We start from the raw sequence: 20,974 nt of genomic DNA, 5'->3' as shown, positions 1-20,974 counted from the left end.
TTTGTAATTGTATTAAGTACATTTTATTCGTATAGAAGTATTGAAAAATACATATGAAATTAAAGCAGTTGATTTGAAATGAAACAGATATTTACTTATAATTTATTTGAAAACATAATTGCTTATTTTCTGTAGGATTATAGAGATTTTAAAGATTACCCAAATTGATTAGGAGATCTCCAAAAACATGTTATTGCTGAAATAATAAATATCTTTAAATTTAGTCACATACTTACAAAGTTTGAAGCCACAGCCTATAATCCGACTCGATTATTTACAATTGATTATATAATGTAAGAAACTTATATCGAATATATTATTACTATAATAATATCACAACAAAGATTATTCATATCATCGCCCCACTTATAAAGCTAATTATATACAAGAATGAAACAAATTGTTAAATAATATATTTAATTTCAATAAATATTTACAAAATATCATATGCACAGATTAAATATTTGAACAATGAACATACAATAAGTTTTATGATAAGGTCGATATAATAGGAGCAAACATTTCAAAACGAATCGTTTGTAATACATAAATATCGTGTTGATATTACATAATATTAGTTCTATGTATATAACCTGTCTACCTCCACGGACAATTCGTACGTCTCCCAGCGGTTGTGTTACAAGTAAGTTACCTGTGTATAGTGATCAATGATATTGCCAAATTATATTATTCGTATATTATCTTTGTGTAATTCGATGTTTGTATAAATAAAACTAGTCAAACTTAAAATAGTTTTTATTTTCAAAATTTCTCCTCCAATAACCCATTATGTTACAGTGTGCACCGAATTCATTAGATATGAACACTAAAAATCACCTTTATTGCGCAGAGAATAAGGACGCTTACATTTTGATCTTATTATATAATTATATAAAACTATACTTTTAATATATTTAAAATAAAACAACTTAAATAATATTTCAAGTGCTAAACAGAGAGATACCTCGCCGTTTAAAGTTCCGATGAAAGTATATTAAAAATAATAACTACTATATATATCTGTGTCGATTTCTAATCACGATCATACCTTTTTTATTTTATTTGACGCACAATTTCTTCGAACTAAGTACGCTAGTAACTTGGTTCGATTTTATTAGTGCAGTGTGTCCGCAGCATTATAGTCGAATTGACAATGAATGCGAAACGGAACTCACACTCACACTGAGGAAACATTGAGCAGTATGAAAAGGTACGATAGCGTTTGAAACGTAAACGAAACAAATAAAACCTTATCGCCATTGAATTAAAGTCTAAATTGATATAACAATTCATCATCATCATTCAGCATTTTCCACTTCATACTCCGTGCCCGTGATGATCTGGTCTCCGGAAACCACGCCGTGTTCGTTTTTAAGGTGGAGTAAAATGCATTTAGTACTTTTTTCGACGTCATCGAATTTCATACATTTGTATTGACATATCTTACACGAGAAGAAGTCGTCCTCAGCGTTCTCGAATACTTTCCAAACCCAATTATTGTCATCTGAAAACAACGCAGTAATGACTCGACACGTAATAGCGGGCAAAGGCTTCGAGTTGGTTTGGTGTCCGTTCAATAACAACTATAAAATACAGAGGTATGGTGTATGTGTTCTTTATACAGATAATTAATAAGACTAATTTGTATATTTATAATCTTACTATGTAAAAAAAATGTAAGGCAATGTTTAAGTTCGTCTGGAAATAACACTACATATAATAAATAATGTCATTGATAAATGCGTTAAAACAAAAACGTTATTAAACTACCGCCATGCGCATTGATCGCGAGTGCGTACTGTTGATCGATTAGTATAATTGGGAAACCTAGTATTTATTTATAAAAAACATCAATAAATAAGGCGAGCGACTCGTTACAAGTATATATAAATGATAAAAATTCAGATAATAAAAAACGAACAGCTCGTTAATGATGATAATCCTTTGTTTCGTATGCTCGATATATAAATTAAATGGAATATAATCGATCATGTTATATCATTGGAGGAAGAGAGAAACTAGTTTTGTTTTCAGTTATCCTTTAAAATCAGCAATCATTGCCGGTATTAGCTTTACAGGCCTGCTAATCGAACAGTAGGACACTATTTTAAATACTACATTACAGTATAACGCTTCTACAATGCGTGTTAGTGGACAGAATCTCATCACATATGTAGATTTATTCACGATATTTTCCTTCACCAAGCAAATTCATCTGTCAGACTCTAAGTCTTATATTATTATTATTTTTTAGAATAGGAAGGCGGACGAGCATATGGGCCACCTAATGGTAAGTGGTCACCAACGCCCATAGACAATGGCATTGTAAGAAATGTTAACCATCGCTTAGATCACCAATGCGCCACCAACCTTGGGAACTAAGATGTTATGTACCTTGTGCCTGTAATTACACTGGCTCACTCACCCTTCAAACCGGAACACAACAATACCAAGTACTGTTGTTTTGTACTACCCGTGACTAGGTAAAAAATACATTGGAAATGTCGTCAAACCTGGTGCGAGTATAAATAGCGACAGTGTGCGAGCGAGATGCGAGAATATAGGGAGTAATTGAATCGAAGTTGTAAGATATATTAGTCACGTACCAGCAGTCTTATTGTGGATCATCTTGAGATGTCGGTTCATGTTGCCGGTGGCGTTACCGCCGTGACAGATGTTTCGGTTGCAGAGCTTGCACTGGGCGAGGGTGTTGGAAACACGACGGAAGTATGACCATATCCAGCTACGACGCTGCTTTATCATATCTGTGGAAGAAATTATACAAAATATTAAATTACTGCATTTACTGTAACCATTGTTTGTATTGTTTATTGTTGTTTTTCTTTTAAATCATTTAACGAACAGCAGAGAAAAGGATCTGAAATGTTTTGTCTTTGCCTATTTATATATAGATAAACGTGAAATATATTAATTTTATATATCATCATGTATATAATATGTAGTCATCATTTTTGGCTTTTCCAAATTTAAAATAAGAATCACCAAATCTATAGCTGGGTTGGATTGTTTAACTATTTTAATTATCTGTGTAAATAGAAACATACCGTTAGACTCTCCAAGAGATTCATCAAGATCCTTATCACTTTCTTCGTCTTTCTTCCAGCTCACGTCGAGCTGATCTATTTCCGTCAAGTCCTTCTTCTTTTCCACTTCAGACTTGTATATGCTGGGGTGTCTCGTTCTAACATGCCTGTTCATGTTGTTGGTGTTGCAACCCTTTATTGATAACACTACGTTACAAAGATTGCAACGATAAATAATGCTCGTTAAACGTTCAAAATATTTCCACACCCAGCTACGTTTTCGACTAAATTCTGGAATAAATAAATTAAGAATTTGTGAAAAAAAAGAAATTTTGAAAGATGTCAACATTTTTTATTGAAATTCAATTGTTTTTAAAAAGTTACTCAATTTGTTGATTTTTCTTGACACAATATAAATATTGCTTGATGTGTTTTTTAGATTAATTCATATACGAAATACACAAACATGTTGATCTGTGTAATAATACATTAGAAACAAAAAAATATTCTTACCATAACTTCGTTTAATTTTTTTCTTTCTCGGTACAAGGACATACTGCATCCCTAATAGTTGATCCCTATCCGACTTCTCAGTTTTAACTATTTCATCCGTTGCTTCCTCACAAACCTCCTCTAGTATCACAGGCTGAGTTTTATCATCTTTTAACATACTAAATTGTAGAAATTCAATTTGAAAACCGACTGTTGACTCCGGATTGTCTTTGTGGAGATCGTACACTTCTTTATGAAGACTTTTAATGTGTTCCAATAGTTCTAGTGATTTTTTATCTGTTATAATGAGATTTTCGCATAAATTACACCTGTATTCCTTCTCTGTGTTTTTTACAAAATATAACGGCAGCCATTCTGGTATCTGTTCTGAAATAAATAAAATATTATGTTGAAGCTGTTTAGATATTGAAAAAATAACTTATTTCTAAATAATATTTTACTCACGCTAAATAATTCATCATTTGTTTATTCATTTAGTATAAGTAAAAAATAGTATAAGCATATATAAAATAAACATTATACATAAAAAATAAAAATAAAACAAGAATATTTTTTTATATTTTTTAATATTATCATTAATGACAATACAATGAGAAAATAATGTTTGATAATCTATATTCCACTCTTTATTTATTATCTGTGGAATCAAGACAGTGATAGTGTTGTTATCTAATTTACCTTATTTTCACCACAATCATTTTGCCGGTAGTTCACGTCTGGTACCGCACACTTCCTGATTCTTCCTGCCCCAATTATAATTAAACACGTCTATTTAAATCCTACCTGAATTTCAACTAATAATTTTATCCTGTAATTTTGAACTTTTCATACTGTTAGTACTTTTTATAATTTCACAGATTAAAACAACATACATTTTACAATATCAATTGTGTTTAAGTTACAAATTATAAGCATGAATTTAATCATTTATATATATTAACGGATCTTAAGTTGAGAGAGAACTTAGCTAGTAAATGTTATTTTAACATAAAAATCCCTTAAAACATAACATATATCAATATTTAAGGATTTGGCTATTTTTTGTAAATTAATAAAATAACGCGCAATTGTATTAAATTGTACCCATTATCCACAATGCTTTGAGTAAATTAAATTTTAGTAATGATTTCTTTTATAATTAATTGCAAGTGCAAATCTTGCATCTAAGCAAAGAGTTACTTTGAATACATTTAATAATACTATATTACGTAAATTATATTTTTATACAGTTCAGAACGCAAATGGAAATATCAGTAAAGGACTGGAATTCTTATTTTAATTACTAGTCACGGACCACACTTTTTGCATAGCAGGGCATTTTTAGCATAATATAGCATAGAATCTTTAAATCAATGTGATAATCAAAACCTCGTGTCACTTTTAGTGAGATTGTCCAATTATTTGAAAATCATTTTACAAATATATGATTATATAATAATAACAAAACTATGATTACGAAATGAGCATTTCTATTTTTAAATAGACCCCATAAAATGATTTATTTTTTAACGATGGAAAAACGCGTTACGCGTTTCCCCCCACAGGCGCCGAGTGAGCCCCGAACATCGGAATACACACTAAAAAACCAGCGGTACCCTTTCCGTTTTAACGAGGAGTGCCACAGGATCGCTTTCGCATGCTACCGTGACGCTCTGACGAAATTATGGCTACCCAATGTCCATGTTATAATACCATAACTTAAGCATCGTAAGATACATACCATACCATAGACCAATGGATTTTAAATATTATTTTCCTTTTCTTGTCTGTAATTCCAGTTGCCAGCCAGTAGTCTGTAAGACCCTGGTACTATACAAGCAATGGTACCCACCCAGAAAGTATTGTTTGGACAAAATTATATAATGGTAACGAAAAAAGGTCTTAAGAATTTAAAATTATGTATCATATAAGTTATTTAAAAAAAAAGAGCTCTATAGCTAATTTAAGCATTAAGCTTTAAACAAATATTTAAATCACTTTTATCATCATTTTTTTACATGGACAATGATCACGTGTTCCCCTCCTCTTACAACCCGGGCCACAATTTGCGGGCCGGCAAGGCGGGGACGGCTAGTACAGAACATTCTTCCCGACTGTACTGGCCGTCGTCGCGTTTGGACTCTACTACCACTTACCATCAGGTGGAGTAGAGCCATTTGCCATCGCGGCGCATATAAAAAAAAAATATGTTTCCCTTAAAGTCTAACTATTCTATCATCTATAGTTGAGAGGGCCGCCTTACAGCCTCTCTGTGCATTCTTACAAAACCATCTTATTCTCTTCCTATTCCATGTCTGTCTGTAAAATGTGTATGGACCTAATCTGATCACAAGATTCCCTCTTTTCGAAATAAAGTAGACAGCATCTATAAATGAAAAATATAAGTTTATTTCAAAATAGCAATATCAGTAAAAAATTAACAGATTCCTAATATATACTTTAAAATCAATTCTTCGAAATGAATGGAACCAATAGTTTGCAATCATTATCTAAACTAAAATATTTTTGAAATATATAAATTAATATAATTTGTAAACCATAAATATAATTTTAGAGTGAGAATTATAACTACTGTCACTACGTAATTGTTAAATACTTTTTCGATACAATATCCAACTATAAATGAGATGAAATATAACATAAAAATAAAATAAAATTCTGTGTAAAATTTATCCTAGGCTTGACAGTTAGGAGAATATCGTAATTAAACCTGCACTGAAAGAAATACTGACAAACAGACTGTCAGGATAGATAAGAGCAGTGTGATGGAATTATTGTTAAATCTACCCTTTAACAGAAGTAAAGTCAAGTGGTATTTACAGGCTGTACCTGCAATGACTTACCTAATTCAGTATAATCCGTGGTACATTCCAAGTGTTTATCCAATGTTGGAGTTAAAGTACCAACAACACCAATTTTCTTGTTAATATTAACATTTTTGTAATTCACTCTTTCTTCTTCTACAAGTTGGTTCCAATTCAATTCTTTATTAATTAAGTTCATCCTTGAGGTTATTGCACCAGCACAGGTGCTATTTTGCTCAAACTTTTTCAGCTCGGCAATACCTTTTTTCCTCCTAACTTCAATCTTGTGTACCTTTAAGTGGTTACCCTTTATATGTTTGTTCAGAAGTTGACAATTGCGTTGTGTTTGGATAACTTCTAAGTTACAAATTTTACAAACATAAACTCTATCACTTATCTGATAGAAGTAATTCCAGACCCAACTTAGTTTTCTTTTTCTATCTGTAATTTATAAGTGCAACATTAGTAAACCTACCATTAAATGTCTTTGAGTGTTTTCTGCAAATCATTTAATGTCTATATTATTGTTAGGAATATTTCTAACTACTTAAATAATAAATCTCTATGGGATCATCTTAATATTTTTCAATATATAAGGTATCCATGAGAAAGATGTATAAGGAGCTTGTCTGTTTGATAGCTTTCAAGTTACTGGTGGTAGGGCTTTGTGCAAGCTCGTCTGGGTAGGTACCACCCACTCATCAGATATTCTACCGCAAAACAGCTGTACTTGGTTTTGTTGTGTTCCAGTTTGAAGGGTGAGTAAGCCAGTGTAATTACAGGCACAAGGGACATAAAATCTTAGTTCCCAAGGTTGGTGGCGCATTGGATATGTAAGCGATGGTTGACATTTCTTACAATGCCAATGTCTAAGGGCGTTGGTGACCACTTACCATCAGGTGGCCCATATGCTCGTCCGCCTTCCTATTTTAAAATAAAAAAAAACCAATAGGTACATAGAGAGTAATTAACATATATAAGAGACTCCAGTCTAATTCTGATAATAATAAAATTATTAGAATCAATTGATTTGATATGAATATTTAAAAAACAAATTTATTAAGGAACATTCGCTGTACAGTAATCCAAATTAATTTATTTTGACAATTGTTATTCTCTTTCTATAACATGTATGGTTAAAAAGTGATGTTACTTTTTGGTCTTTCTGTCCACTCATAATAATTTCAATTTATGATATTAAACAGTATGAGTAAGTATGTGATTGTTGTACCATATTAATATGAATTTAAAAAAATTACCTAATGATCACTTTGTTCGTCCGCATTTTGCAATGAATTTGCAGTATCAGTGACTGCTGTCTCTTCGAGTATTTCATTTTCCTCAAATCCCTCCTTATGTAGCTCAACTGTCAAAAGTTTCAAACTTTCCTGTGAATACACTGTCGTAAAGAATAATAATTTTATTATTCCTTAGATAATTTAATTATTACATATTTTTACTGTATGTGTATTTTCATGATTATCCATAGTATAATTAAAATTAGTTATGAATATATTTTTAATTTATATAAAATATGATTATTAATTTACAATTATAGGTACTCTATATAAATTAAAAATATAAAAATTAAGAACTTAAATATTAAAATGAAAAACTAAAAATTGCATAACATTTTAATACAATATTTAAAATTACACTAAAACAATAAATACATACTTAATTTAAAAAAAAAAACTGCATCATTTAATTTAGCTTGATTCTTACTAATTAAAATTAAATTACAGGTTATTGCAATTTGATCTGCTAAGTAAATAATTACATTCAAGAAATCTAAGGTCACCAAGGATCATTTTTTGTTACAATAGTACCAGTAACCGATTATAAAATGTAAGGTCCTAGTCGGAAAACATTGGCTTCTTATGATTATGGAAATCTCTCACCACTTCCACACCATAAGTTTGCATATTTATAACAGATATACAGCCCGTCTTCTGTCGATATGAGCAGCACCACTGTTCAGCGCCACATAGAAGTCTACTTTTGAAAACATATGTATATCCTTTGTACAAAATATGATGACCTTTCTTTGTAGGAACACACTGAACCAATTCATCGCCTGCAAATATAAAAACTTCAGAACACAATCAAATGTAATGCAAACTGTTATAACGTCTCCAATTTTCATCGTTTAATCTTCAAAACACAGCAATTCATACAATGTTTTTATTGAAAACAACCTAAACAATGCATCGAAATTAAACATATTTGCTACATAATATGTTTTTTTAACTTAGAAAACTTATAAAACGTTGCTGTAATTGTAATTTCATAAGTTTTAAAACATCGTTACACTAAATGAAAGGGGGAAAAATAATAAATGATTAATGCTAATCGCCCGACTCTTGTCAGAATTTAGAATGACACTTAACACTGATGACATTTGCTTTTGCGTTTATTAAGCAAATTCGAAGTTAAATTTATTAAAATATTTTATTAAAAGTGCTCAATTATATAATCAATATCACTTTATAAATCCAATAATATAATTTATATCAAAAAGTACTCAAATGGATTTCCACGATTATTTAAATATTTTCCTATCATATACACATATTCGCATTCCTTTTTTGCATTCTAAAGCAGTTATAAATTAAGTTCCAACAAAACTAGTTAGAAGTTACCAAATATAAATAATTAAGTATATTTATTTATTTTGTTTGGGCTATGATTATTGCCCCCAATAAATTTTACTATTTCATTGTCTCTAGAGTATAAAAGGCAGCTTTACATCCTCGTCGTGAATCCACCACCATCTAAATTTACAGCCAGCTCTTTGTATGTGAAAAATATATGGTCCAATCTGGATTACTCGCTTTCATCACTTGGACACTCCAAATATAGCATCTATAATTTTATTTATTTGTTTGATTAAAGCATTGCAACACAAAATACTGGAACTATTTTCCAGTTTTATATTTGTATTACTACCAACTAGATGGCGTTAGTGGTAAAAGTACAACATTGTGAAAAACAAACATGTATGCATAATACATAAATCTATGTTGATAGAATAGAAATAACAGTCAGATATAATCTTAAAAACTTATTACTATCAGAAATTACATATATATTTGCGTTCGCCCCTGGTAGATGGCGGAAGTTTGGCGTTTACTGTAATAAATATAAACACTGACCGAAGAAATCTGTTGCCGTAAGCAATTACGCAAATAAAAAATATCTAAAATATATCTGTTTTAATTTTAACGCCAAGTAGGGAGATTGCCAATTCTGGCTTTTTTCTCTAATAGTATTAAGTACATATTTTTTGAAAGTAATGCATTTTTGATATCATTCGAATTACTTCTTCGATTGCGTCTTGTAAAGTTCTTAAGTTCCTACTTGCTAACCAGTACCCAAACTAAAAGTTGTTATAAAAGTATATACATAAATTGATGTTATAACGATAGATAACGGCATATACAGCAAATATTTACGAGAAAAACTAAGAAAATATATAAATATTATCGAATTGTTAGGTTGGATGCTATTACACTTGGTACTATGGAAAAATAAAAATAAAATAACCTCATACTATGTATTATTTTTATTTAAGTTTAAGTAATTCATTCAAAATCAAGTAATTCTAATATTGAATAATTATAATATAAACGAACTTTATTATTATAAATAGATTTTAATACATAAACTATTTACATAGAACAACATTTTTATACAATCAATTCCCATTAGTTTGAATAAGTATGTCGTATTATTGTTTGAATCGCAAAATGTGTATTTTTATGACAATTTACACGAAGAGAGCTATTTCGGTAAGAACTTCAACATTTTATATTATTATTAATACATAATTATTAATATCATATGCTTAATTATGACAACGCCATACAAAAGAACGTAAAAATTAAGCAGTTTTTTATTATAAGTCTAAAGTTCAGCTTATTAACGTAAGGTTACCTATTTTTTGTTATATTCGGCTATTTTATTGTCTTACACACAAAGTAGTCTAATATTTATATATAGTCGTTGTTAAATCTTCTTTATATTTTATTATAGAATAAAAAAGAATTCGTTTAAGCGTATTAAGTGGCAAATTGTAATTTTAATGTGACATGGCTTGATGAATTAATGTCAGTATTAAAATACGATAATTGTCAAGTTACAGACCTAAGCACATATCTTATCTATTTAAATATTTTAATTGCTAATCAATAATTTATGTTTTATTTAGGTATTATATTGAACTTACCTTATATATTTGATATCTAATCTCTTTGATCATTTTCCACTTAAAATATTTATTATTAAACAAATCTCAATAATTAAAAAAATATCGATATTTTTTTACATCATCTTACAATTTTTATATTTTGTATTTTTATTTTTTTAGATAACTGTATTAGACAATACGAAATAAATTAGACAAACAATAAGTATCCGACATAGATTTCCTAGGTGATATTCATTAATCTATACCTATATCTACTGAACAAGATAACCATACAAAAAACTGTTCTCAATAACACTAAAAGCAGATCAAAGTGGTTCTGTTAGGACTATCACGTCTAACTGGTTATAAACGATCGTTTTAAATTGAAATTCATTGAGGGGATACAAATTGAGCAAGCTCATTTTATTTAACCATTTTCATAAAACTTCTTTTCATCACATTTTCGTAAATGCAAAAAGGAATAGACATTCAAATATTTCAATAACAAATGTATACGTAAATGTTCATAGAATTTCCAAAAAGCTGCTTTTTCTAGTAAGTATAATACTAAAAAAATAATCATCATATTCTGTATTATACTAGTAGTATTATAAATGCGAAATAGACTTTGTTAGTTTACGTTGTTAGTATAAGTTGTTACGCTTTAATGTCTTTACTATACAACCATCATGAAATTTGTCAAGGGACAACAGAAAAGGGCATAGAATACCGAGTTTCCCTCTCCCTGACACGCGGGCGAATACTCGGGCGGAAACTAGTTAAACTATATTCAGGATCATCTATGACGCGAAGACTTATTACTATACAAATGTGTAAACAGACCTGCATACTTGTAGAAATAATCTATTATTAGTAAAGTGACGTCACATCGAAGCGATTGCAATCTATTGTAGTTATTTTTCATACTAATTACACTTATATATATATAATGTATACGTATTATCTTTCGATTGCCCCGTACAATTATGTACAAATAACCGCAATTCAAAGATTTTCTAGAATACATTGGTACCTAAAAAATAAATAGAAAAAGTAGATAGGTAATGCCTTTTTAGGTACATTTTATGAATGAACATGATGACCCTTTACTTCTATAAGTGTATTTTCTATCGTGAATGCTTTAGCGTTGCATTTGCATCTCCGTTGCATTGCACATTGCCACCTTATCTTCGGTCCAAAGCGCTTATGGATAATAAACCTGTAGGGTCCTAATAACAGCACTGGGTTTCCACGTTGCGATGTCGTGAACTCTGGCGGCCAAGCTGCAAGAGCCATACGAAAATAAAACTCAGTATATACATATTACAATAAATTATAATTGTTTTTCTTCTCTTACAAATATTCCGTAGTCATAAGTAAAAATAGGTATCAAAAAAGGAAAAGTTAAGATATGTAACTAAACCTACTTATGCAGATTATGATAATAATGGTTTTTATATAAACACTTCTCAATAAATTATGCAGGCACTTTAGGATTCTATCGTAAACAACTATTTTATTATTAAAAAAATAACGGAATTAATGAAAATGTATTTTTTAACGGTACTTTTTATAAGATTTTGTGTACTGTGAATTATTTTTAATAATTTAATGGTTCAGTTAAATATCCAATATTTACGAGGTAATTACTACAGAATTACCGGCAAAGACCCCACTCACAAGTATTGATATTAGGATAAAACCATTGACAATTTAGTAGTTTTTATTGATTTGACATTTTCCTAACAGTTACATGAGCCAGATTTATATAATAAATATCTTGGCGATATATTTAAAATTTCACTTAAAATTATTGAGCGGAATATTTTGTATCGGTGGCCTGTTCACCTGTTATCGTGAAACCGACGCATGAGTCATAATGAAACTGTTGTAAAACGATATTAAGGTACCGACACACTAGCTCATGACAAAAGCATGCTTGATAAAGTACTAAAAACAAGTATAATACTTTGCACCTGTACGCATTGCTACTGATATGCATCGGATTTGTTACTAGTAACGTTTACAAACATTTTAAATTAAAAAAAATCATTTATATATAGAGTACGTAATAAGATTTTAGATGTTTAATAATGGTCCTAGCGAAGTAGGAGGATATCAACTGTTACTACAAGTAGGGTTATATTCTATAGTTAGCCCTTTTCTTTCAGTGAAGACCGGAATTGTCTTGTGGGACATAGCCTTGACTTCAAAATTACGCCTTACTAAATAATAGGTACATACTTATATGTTAATCTCGTTATATTTAAATAAACTTAGTCTGAGCAAGCCTAAAGAATGACTACGTTTTATTTTGTTTGCAACTGTCATTAGATCCTACGAGTTACAAGAATATCAATGGGACACAGTTTATATTAATCAATCGATCTGTCTGGTCTCCAATCTTCATGTATTAAGAAATAATAGCAGCTTATATATCAATAGCTGACAATATGAATCCAACTTTACGCCCCTGTCTTAAGAATCATAATATAAACTTGCAATGCTCTCAAAATTGTTTATTTTATAAGTACTACTTACGCAATTTTGATCTTTATTACAACGTGTTTCAAGTATTTTTCCCATAATAAACTTCGTATGAAAGGTTAATAAATAAAACAAATATGAGTCACACTGACTTTTTAATACGAACATTTTGAATTTTAAAACATTATTATATTAATTTGCCGCCATAACTATGAATGCGTTACGAATTTCTATGAAAATATATTTGGTTTGGGACATTTATGTTAAGGCACTTAAATATATTATTTTTAAGCATTAAAAATAGGATAAATAAAAGCAATATTAAACAATTCACATGAGATTGTTTACCTACACATTGAATGTAAGCAAACTTTGGGTTATGAAAATGCATTAAAAGATTTTTAAACAAAATTTATCTCTTATTTTAAGTAAAATTTCTCTCATCTTAATATATATAATTTTATTCTTACATAAATTTTACGATTTTGTAAGATATTTTAGAATGAGGGTTTACCCCAATTGAAACAATGTGTGATCAAAGCAAAGTATATAATATAATACATAATTTCAGTAGATTATTTTGTTAGATAACTATAAAAAGTTATCAATTAAAAAAAAAGTTGGCATGTCCAAAAATAAAACACAATTTTTTCATCTTTCAAATATTACACTTACATAATTATTAAAATTTCAAGTGCCAAATGATTAATTTTATTTTTATATAAACATATTAAACATAACATTTATAAAATAAAAAAATATAACTAAATAATATATTTTTATTTATTTATAACTAAAATCTCATTGATAATTTGTTCTTAACTGTTTTCAGTAAAAGTCATTTCTTTAATCAATGGTTTAATATTAGGTAACAGTACAATTTATTCATTTTCGTTATTTTTTTCTGGAAGCGGAGGAAGATTGTACGACTTTCCATCTGGTGTCATCCAGCATGTAGGTGGATCATGATTGTGCTTGCCAATAGTCTCTGTAACTTTACCTGCATTGTTTATCCGTAATTTAGCAGGACAGCATTTACTGAAGAAATACCAACAATACCATAACTGGCTTCCATATGCCTTTTTGTACATAAATCTGAATGTATGATTCTGGTAAATAAATAATTTTGAATTTCCTCTTGTGTTAATAAAAATACCTGAAAAATAATTTATTTAGTTCAATGGACTATTTATATTCATTTTGTACATCTATAGGGAAGGAAAATAAAACAAATATTCTGTAACATTACTTGTTATTATTCTGTACATTAAAAGTGTTTTTAAACATTCTAAAACTACACAATAAGGATTAAATATTCTCTAACAATTTTAATTGATTGTATAATACTTTAAAATATGTAATCAGATTTTCGTAAGCGAAGTTGTTATAATTAATGAATTAGGAAAATTTGTTTAACACAATATTATTTAATACATTTACAAAAGACAAATCGGTATACTTAAACCAAAAAATAAAATTATAAAGAAAACAGCAAAACACATACACACGATGTTAGTTTAACTTTCTAAACACTAAATATTTGGCTCTACTCAAGTTCTCTAACTTAAACAATAGTAATTATATTTACAATTTAATTAAAAATAGTAATTATACTATAAATAATTAAACATGAGAAATTTTTATAAAGTAAAAAAATAACATTATCCCAAATCTCAATTTAGAAACAACTGCACATGTTTGACATAAAATTTGACAATTTAATAAAACATACGTTTCGTTTATTTTTACAGCATTGTAAAGCTTTCACTAATCAAATTAATTAATAATATTAAGTGTTATTAAGTTTGGATTACTTTTTTATCGAAATGAATTGAGTTTTTGAGATAAAATAACTAAAAGTGAAAAAGAATCATTTGTACTATTATTTATATCAGACATAAACATTCACCGATAACATGGCAGCACTGAATTCAGTTGCGTCATGGCACTCGCGTGCGTGTGTTTTCGTTTTGGCTTTGTCGTAACAAAATCATAAAAATACAGAAACAGAAAAACCTAGTAACTTTAAATCGTATCGTCGCGTTTTTTAAATATTGTTAAAATTTATTGTAACATGTGGTTAACTTAGTTTAATTTGTGGTGGCCTAGGTTAATAGATGCGTCATTCAATTGTTTATGTATATTGTAAATATTTGGACAAAATTAAAAAAACAAACTAGAATATGTTATTTTTCTATAATTCCAAAATATTGTTATTAGTCAAATATATATATTAAACATTCTTGTATTTGTATATACAATAAACTGTTAAAATTATTAAACTTGTTTTATTTTATAATCCATAAAACAATTTATATGTAAATATTATTTTAGTATTTGACACATATATTTAATGGCTCTTTTAATTTCAGAAGCAAACTTTATAGCAACTCGAAAAGGAAGTATGCTTTTGGTGCACAATGGATATGCATTCCGCTTAAAAAATAAACTGGCATATGGAAAAAAACAATGGTATTGTACATCTCGCACTAAAACTGGATGCTACGTTGACGTTACCACCGTTTTTAACCAGCTGAAGACATTTGTGAACAGGGTAAGAAACAAACATAATCATCCACCACCCGGATTTTACAGACGCAATGATGGATCATTTAAAATAGTATAAACTGAATGTTCATGCTTGTGTGTATATAGCCTGGTTTATTTATCAATTTTGATTTAGTATTGATTAGCTATGTTTCTGAATTTATTTTAAAAGACTGATTTTAATTTTCTACCTCATGATACCTCTAGGTAATTTATATATTTTTTAATTTATTTTTAATTAGTTCATAAGAAAAACTTCAATAATCAGACTGATTTTATTATAGGATTATTTTAGCAGTCAACAGTACTATTAAAGTTACTAGTTTGCTGCTGCAACTATACCTGTATTGTCTAAGTACATTATTTACTGAATGTTTTGTAGCATTTTTGTAACTACTGCAAATTATATACCTACTATTTTTTAGAGTAAGATTTTTATAAAAAGTATATTAACCCTTTAACCGCCTAGGTCGAATTAATCCGACAAATATTTTCCGGCCCATTTCGCCTGAGTCGTATATTTACGACCAAAATAACACTGATCGTTTTATCAGCTTTTTTATTTAATTACGCTGTATTCTATCAAAAATATGTTTACATTAGGTAAATAGTTAACTAAGTAATCGTTTACAGTTTAATACACTTTAGCCTCTTAATTAGAAGTCTTAAAAATAATGTCCAAAGTTAGAAGAATTACTAACATTATTTTTAGAAAATTGTATTGTGTGTTTCGATTCACTGTGCCGGGCGCTGGGGGCACGCCAACAGATATGAAGTCGGGCTAAAGGGTTAAACAAATTAAACATGGTGTAATAACTAATACTTATTAAAGTGACTTTAAGTACTATATTTAAATACATTTTCAAAATAGAACTGATTTTAATCATAAAATAATAATTATTTGATGTTGTTCGCATATTTTAATAAATGCTTGTTAGTTAAGAGATTAGGTAAACTGATTTGTAATGTGTTCTTGTTAAAAGTTAATGAAAATTATCCAGTGTAATAGAGTTATGAGATTATCGATACCTGAACTTCTGTATTGTAGAGATATTTTTTATTGTAATATACAGATGTCAAATTATTCTTATAATGTAAATACAATATATAGTTTATTTGAGGTAAAAATCATTTTTATTTCATCTTTTCTAACAAATAACCAAACTTATTTACAATGTTAATATACTTCATTAAATATTTAAATAAAAAGACTGACTTACAGTAGAATCTAAAGAAATTAAAATATTTAATAGCATTCATTTGTCAATTAATCAAAAATGAAATGGGTAAAATAAAAATTCTTAAAAAAATATTGTTTTTTTTTTAAATAAATTTAAGGTAAGTCCTAGTATGTAGAACTAAGACTGCTCAATAGAATAGTTTGATTATGATGGTTGTATTTTTATAAAAAAATATTTTTTATATAAACAATAAAGAAATTTTTAACTCAATTATGTATTATTTCTATATTTTTTATGTTATTTGAGAAGGCTTGACAAGATATACATTTTAAGTTTATAATATTTCACTTTGGCGTGTTAACATGAAGTATAGATTAAAAAAAACTCAGTGAAACATCCAATCCCAAATAATTATGTTACCTTATTCAATAGCAATTTCATAATTATTTCTATCATATAGGGTGATAAGAACCATCCCGTGATATATGAAATTGTGGATTCTCGTGATTATGCGTTTCCCTTATGTCCCTTATGATATAATCGTCACTTCCTGTTAAGATGTACGCTTTACAAGTTTTCGATCTATGAGAGGTGCAGAGCCATCTATGTCCGAATTTTGAAGGGAAACCAGATGAATGTGAGTATATAAAATTTCGGAACAATAATAATGGTCGACCACGTCTTGATCGAAGTAATTGACCTGTACAGTAAATAATAATAAGCTATAGCTTGTTTTTTGATACAGAGTAATAAGATTATTGAATAAACAGAGTATCCGACGTGATTTTCATTTGTTACGGAGAAAAAATGTCAGTAGATACTTTAGTTAGTAATATTCTGTTTAAACAAGTTTTTTTTTCATAATATAATTAATTACATGCAGTAAGCAGTAAAATATAGAGCTCACGACAGCTAAACTAAAGATCATTAAAATAACATAACAAGATTGAAAAAAAATACATCCAAGCTATTATTTAATTTCATAAAGGTTTATAATATTTTATAATTAAAAATAAAACTACATGTTATTGAAACTAATTATTTATTATAATAGAATATCTTAGATTTTTCCAGTAACGAGCATTGCCATTTTTTTAAAGCTTTTTAACAATTTGTCGAATTGATTTCGATTTCACCGTACGAATATTTGGCCTAATTTGCAAATAATACAATTTATATAAAAATGTTTATTTAAAGTCAACGTTTTAAACATGTGTATATATGACTATATACATATATTACAAAATAATTATATTTATTATAATTATAACATTTTTGGTATTTATCACTACGCTAAATTTAATTATACATTGGTATCGAAGTTGAAATATGGCAATAGTAAAATTAATAAATAATCCACTTATATATTTGAAACATAAACAACAAACAAAAGCAACATTTAATCAATAATAATTCGACTTGGTGTTAACTTTAAAGAATATGTAGTATAAACTTATTATTATTTATTTAAAAAGAAAAAACACATATAATATATTATAGAAGTAACGTATTGGACTTAAAACAATATTTCATTATATTTATAAAGGGAAAAAGTTACACATTATTCAAATCAAAAACTACAAAATTATTTAATATTTTTTTAAAATAAAATTGGAACTAAATATTTAGCCATATAATTTCACACTAGAATGTTTAATACAAATAAATATATATTTCATGAAGTGAAAACTTTTTTGGAAGAATAAGATAATTTTAATGAATTCGATTGAAACTTTATAATATGTAACGTTTTAAAAAAAATTGCATTTCTTTCACGTGTGGGTAGTTGCTACATGTCTTATTTTGTAAAATATTAAAAACAAACAAATTAGATGCTATGAACAAGTTATGGAAGATCGGCGTTTTGTTACTTTTTTTGTCCCTATGTTTTTGTCCATATGCCTATATGTAATAAATAGCATATAAACAAATATATTTTACCGGTTTATGTTAATCGACGAGGCTAGGGATTCAGAAATAGCAACTGGGTATCTCACTTTAGACTCGTGGTTGTGATAACCTGTGACCGCAAGAATTTCGTTATCAGCGTTCGTTAACAGATAAGCTTTGCAGTTCTTCACTTTCGAGCAATACCACCTCCAACCGTATTTAACAGGATGAGGAAATTTAGAATACGTATGATTCTTGTACAACAGCAATGGTCTCCCTCTTTTTGAAGTCATGACGATGACTGTCGAAAAAAAACAACCTTTTAATTGCATATTAAGTTAATTTAAAAACTTGTGTAATTTATTATAAAAAAAATAGATTTTGATGTAATATGTTAAGTGTGATGCAATTTTATGTGAATGTGTGAGTATTTTTTTGTATGTCTATTGGAAATGTAACAATTAAATAATGACCTCTTGTAATCAAAATTACAGCGCTATAAAAAAGTATCACCCATAAAGCCACAGTCACACTTGTACGATCCTGAAACTACGAAGTTAGTACAATGATGTAAATGTAGCTTTACAGACAAGTATCGCTAACGTAATTCTTTAGATTTTATAATGTGTCTACGAAAGTGACAGTTCGTTTCTATTTTAGTCAATTGTTAGTGGTTTAGATACCTATATTCGTATGTTTTTCAATGATTGTAAGTAGGTACATAGATTTTTTTTTTTTATAGAATAGGAAGGTGAACGAGCATATGGGCCACCTGATGGTAAGTGGTCACCAAACGCCACCAACCTTGGGAACTAAGATTTTATGTCCCTTGTGCCTGTAATTACACTGGCTCACTCACCCTTCAAACCGGAACACAACAATATCAAGTATTGCTGTTTTGCGGTAGAATATCTGATGAGTGGGTGGTACCTACCCAGACGAGCTTGCACAAAGCCCTACCACCAGTAAATTAGTACAATTGATACACTTATGTGATAAAATAGCTTGTGTAGTTTAGTGTTATTTCTAATAATAAAGATGTAAAAGTCAGTTGTATTTTCGTGCCTCAGTTGATTGTCGTTTTGTGGATTGTTTGAGACGGGCAAGGAATTGGCGGTCTATCGGCTCTTATTATCTAATAAAATACGAACATACATGAAAGCACTTTATTATCAGAGAAATATTGCAGTTTAATATTAAATTCAAAATTTCTACCTTAATATAATTTATTTATATTAATAAAACATTAAGCAATAGTACATTATACATGTAGGTATTATACTTTTTATGTTGATGCGTCAATACTTATTTTATTATACTTAAATAACCACATATAACATTGGAATAGTCATAATTAACCAATGAGCATATAATAATATTGTTACAAGAGCAAAAATACATTTTATTTTTAAATTTATATTTGAATTCTACAACAAACCTCAAACACAAACACTCTTTATCGTTACTTAATAAACATACATAAAAATGAGGATTAGTATGTATTTTTTAAAATTCATCGTTGATTTTTAAGATTGATTAGCTTTAATATTGATCTCACGTTTTTTATTTTGCCTGAAGTTTCAACATATTGGCATCTTACTTGGTCGGAAGCTGACAAAATGATCGCGACTGAAACTCGAGTATAAAGTCTTGATATCTAATTTACATCGCGTGAAAAGATATTCAAAGTAGCTATGATAAGTAACAATAATATAGCGATCTGTTCTGGATAACTTAAGAAAACGTGGTCGGAGGTTAATATAGATTCTAAATTTAAATGACGGTAACAAACCTAAAAAATATAATATTATATAAATTATCATAGACCTCCATAATTTTATATATATCATATAATCACCAGTCATCCATAATAGTACCTACATATAACTGTAATAACTAAGAAATTTATTACATCCTCCTCGAGCCAAAGATAAAATAAAGTGACTACACCAACCGGAAATGCGTTTATTTAAAAAAAAAGTGCAAATCATTAGCTTAAGCTAAATTTAATATATTTAAAAAAAAAAGTATGACACGTAAATACAACAAGATGCGGAATACCTTTTATCACGAATTTTCAAATAATTAGATCGTTCGATACATGTAGATATAACAGTAATGATTGATTCGTTATAATATCATCAACGATATATTTTTTGTTCATTATCCTGTAATAACAATGTCAATATCTTAGCATCGAACATAAAATACATAATATAATCACAATTATATTTATCTGTTCTTAATATAATGTAATGTTTACATCTCTATACACTAATAAATGTTGATTTCCTCCTCATCGATTTTCGCCACGGTGAC

General features: G+C 28.5%; 1 protein-coding gene and 2 long non-coding RNA genes across 3 annotated transcripts; all 3 read right to left on the bottom strand.

Moving 5' to 3' along the window:
• Positions 1-738: 738 nt before the first annotated feature.
• On the bottom strand, positions 739-4,475 carry LOC126772722 (uncharacterized). The gene is made up of 5 exons (XM_050493250.1): positions 4,236-4,475; positions 3,558-3,923; positions 3,066-3,335; positions 2,607-2,765; positions 739-1,504 (listed from the first exon to the last, which is right to left on the bottom strand). The coding sequence occupies exons 2-5, from the start codon at positions 3,712-3,714 to the stop codon at positions 1,299-1,301; spliced, it is 792 nt and encodes a 263-aa protein (XP_050349207.1). The 5' UTR covers positions 3,715-3,923; positions 4,236-4,475; the 3' UTR covers positions 739-1,298.
• A 970-nt stretch (positions 4,476-5,445) lies between these two features.
• On the bottom strand, positions 5,446-7,727 carry LOC126772756 (uncharacterized). Its single transcript, XR_007669688.1, has 3 exons — positions 7,621-7,727; positions 6,401-6,802; positions 5,446-5,922 (listed from the first exon to the last, which is right to left on the bottom strand). It is a non-coding gene; the product is annotated as an uncharacterized LOC126772756 (long non-coding RNA).
• A 6,075-nt stretch (positions 7,728-13,802) lies between these two features.
• Positions 13,803-14,773, bottom strand: LOC126772759 (uncharacterized). Its single transcript, XR_007669691.1, has 2 exons — positions 14,542-14,773; positions 13,803-14,193 (listed from the first exon to the last, which is right to left on the bottom strand). It is a non-coding gene; the product is annotated as an uncharacterized LOC126772759 (long non-coding RNA).
• Positions 14,774-20,974: the final 6,201 nt, after the last annotated feature.

The sequence above is a fragment of the Nymphalis io genome, chromosome 13 (assembly GCF_905147045.1).
Source record: "Nymphalis io chromosome 13, ilAglIoxx1.1, whole genome shotgun sequence".
NCBI classification, from domain to species: domain Eukaryota; kingdom Metazoa; phylum Arthropoda; class Insecta; order Lepidoptera; family Nymphalidae; genus Nymphalis; species Nymphalis io.
This window is presented reverse-complemented; position numbering and strand designations above follow the sequence as displayed.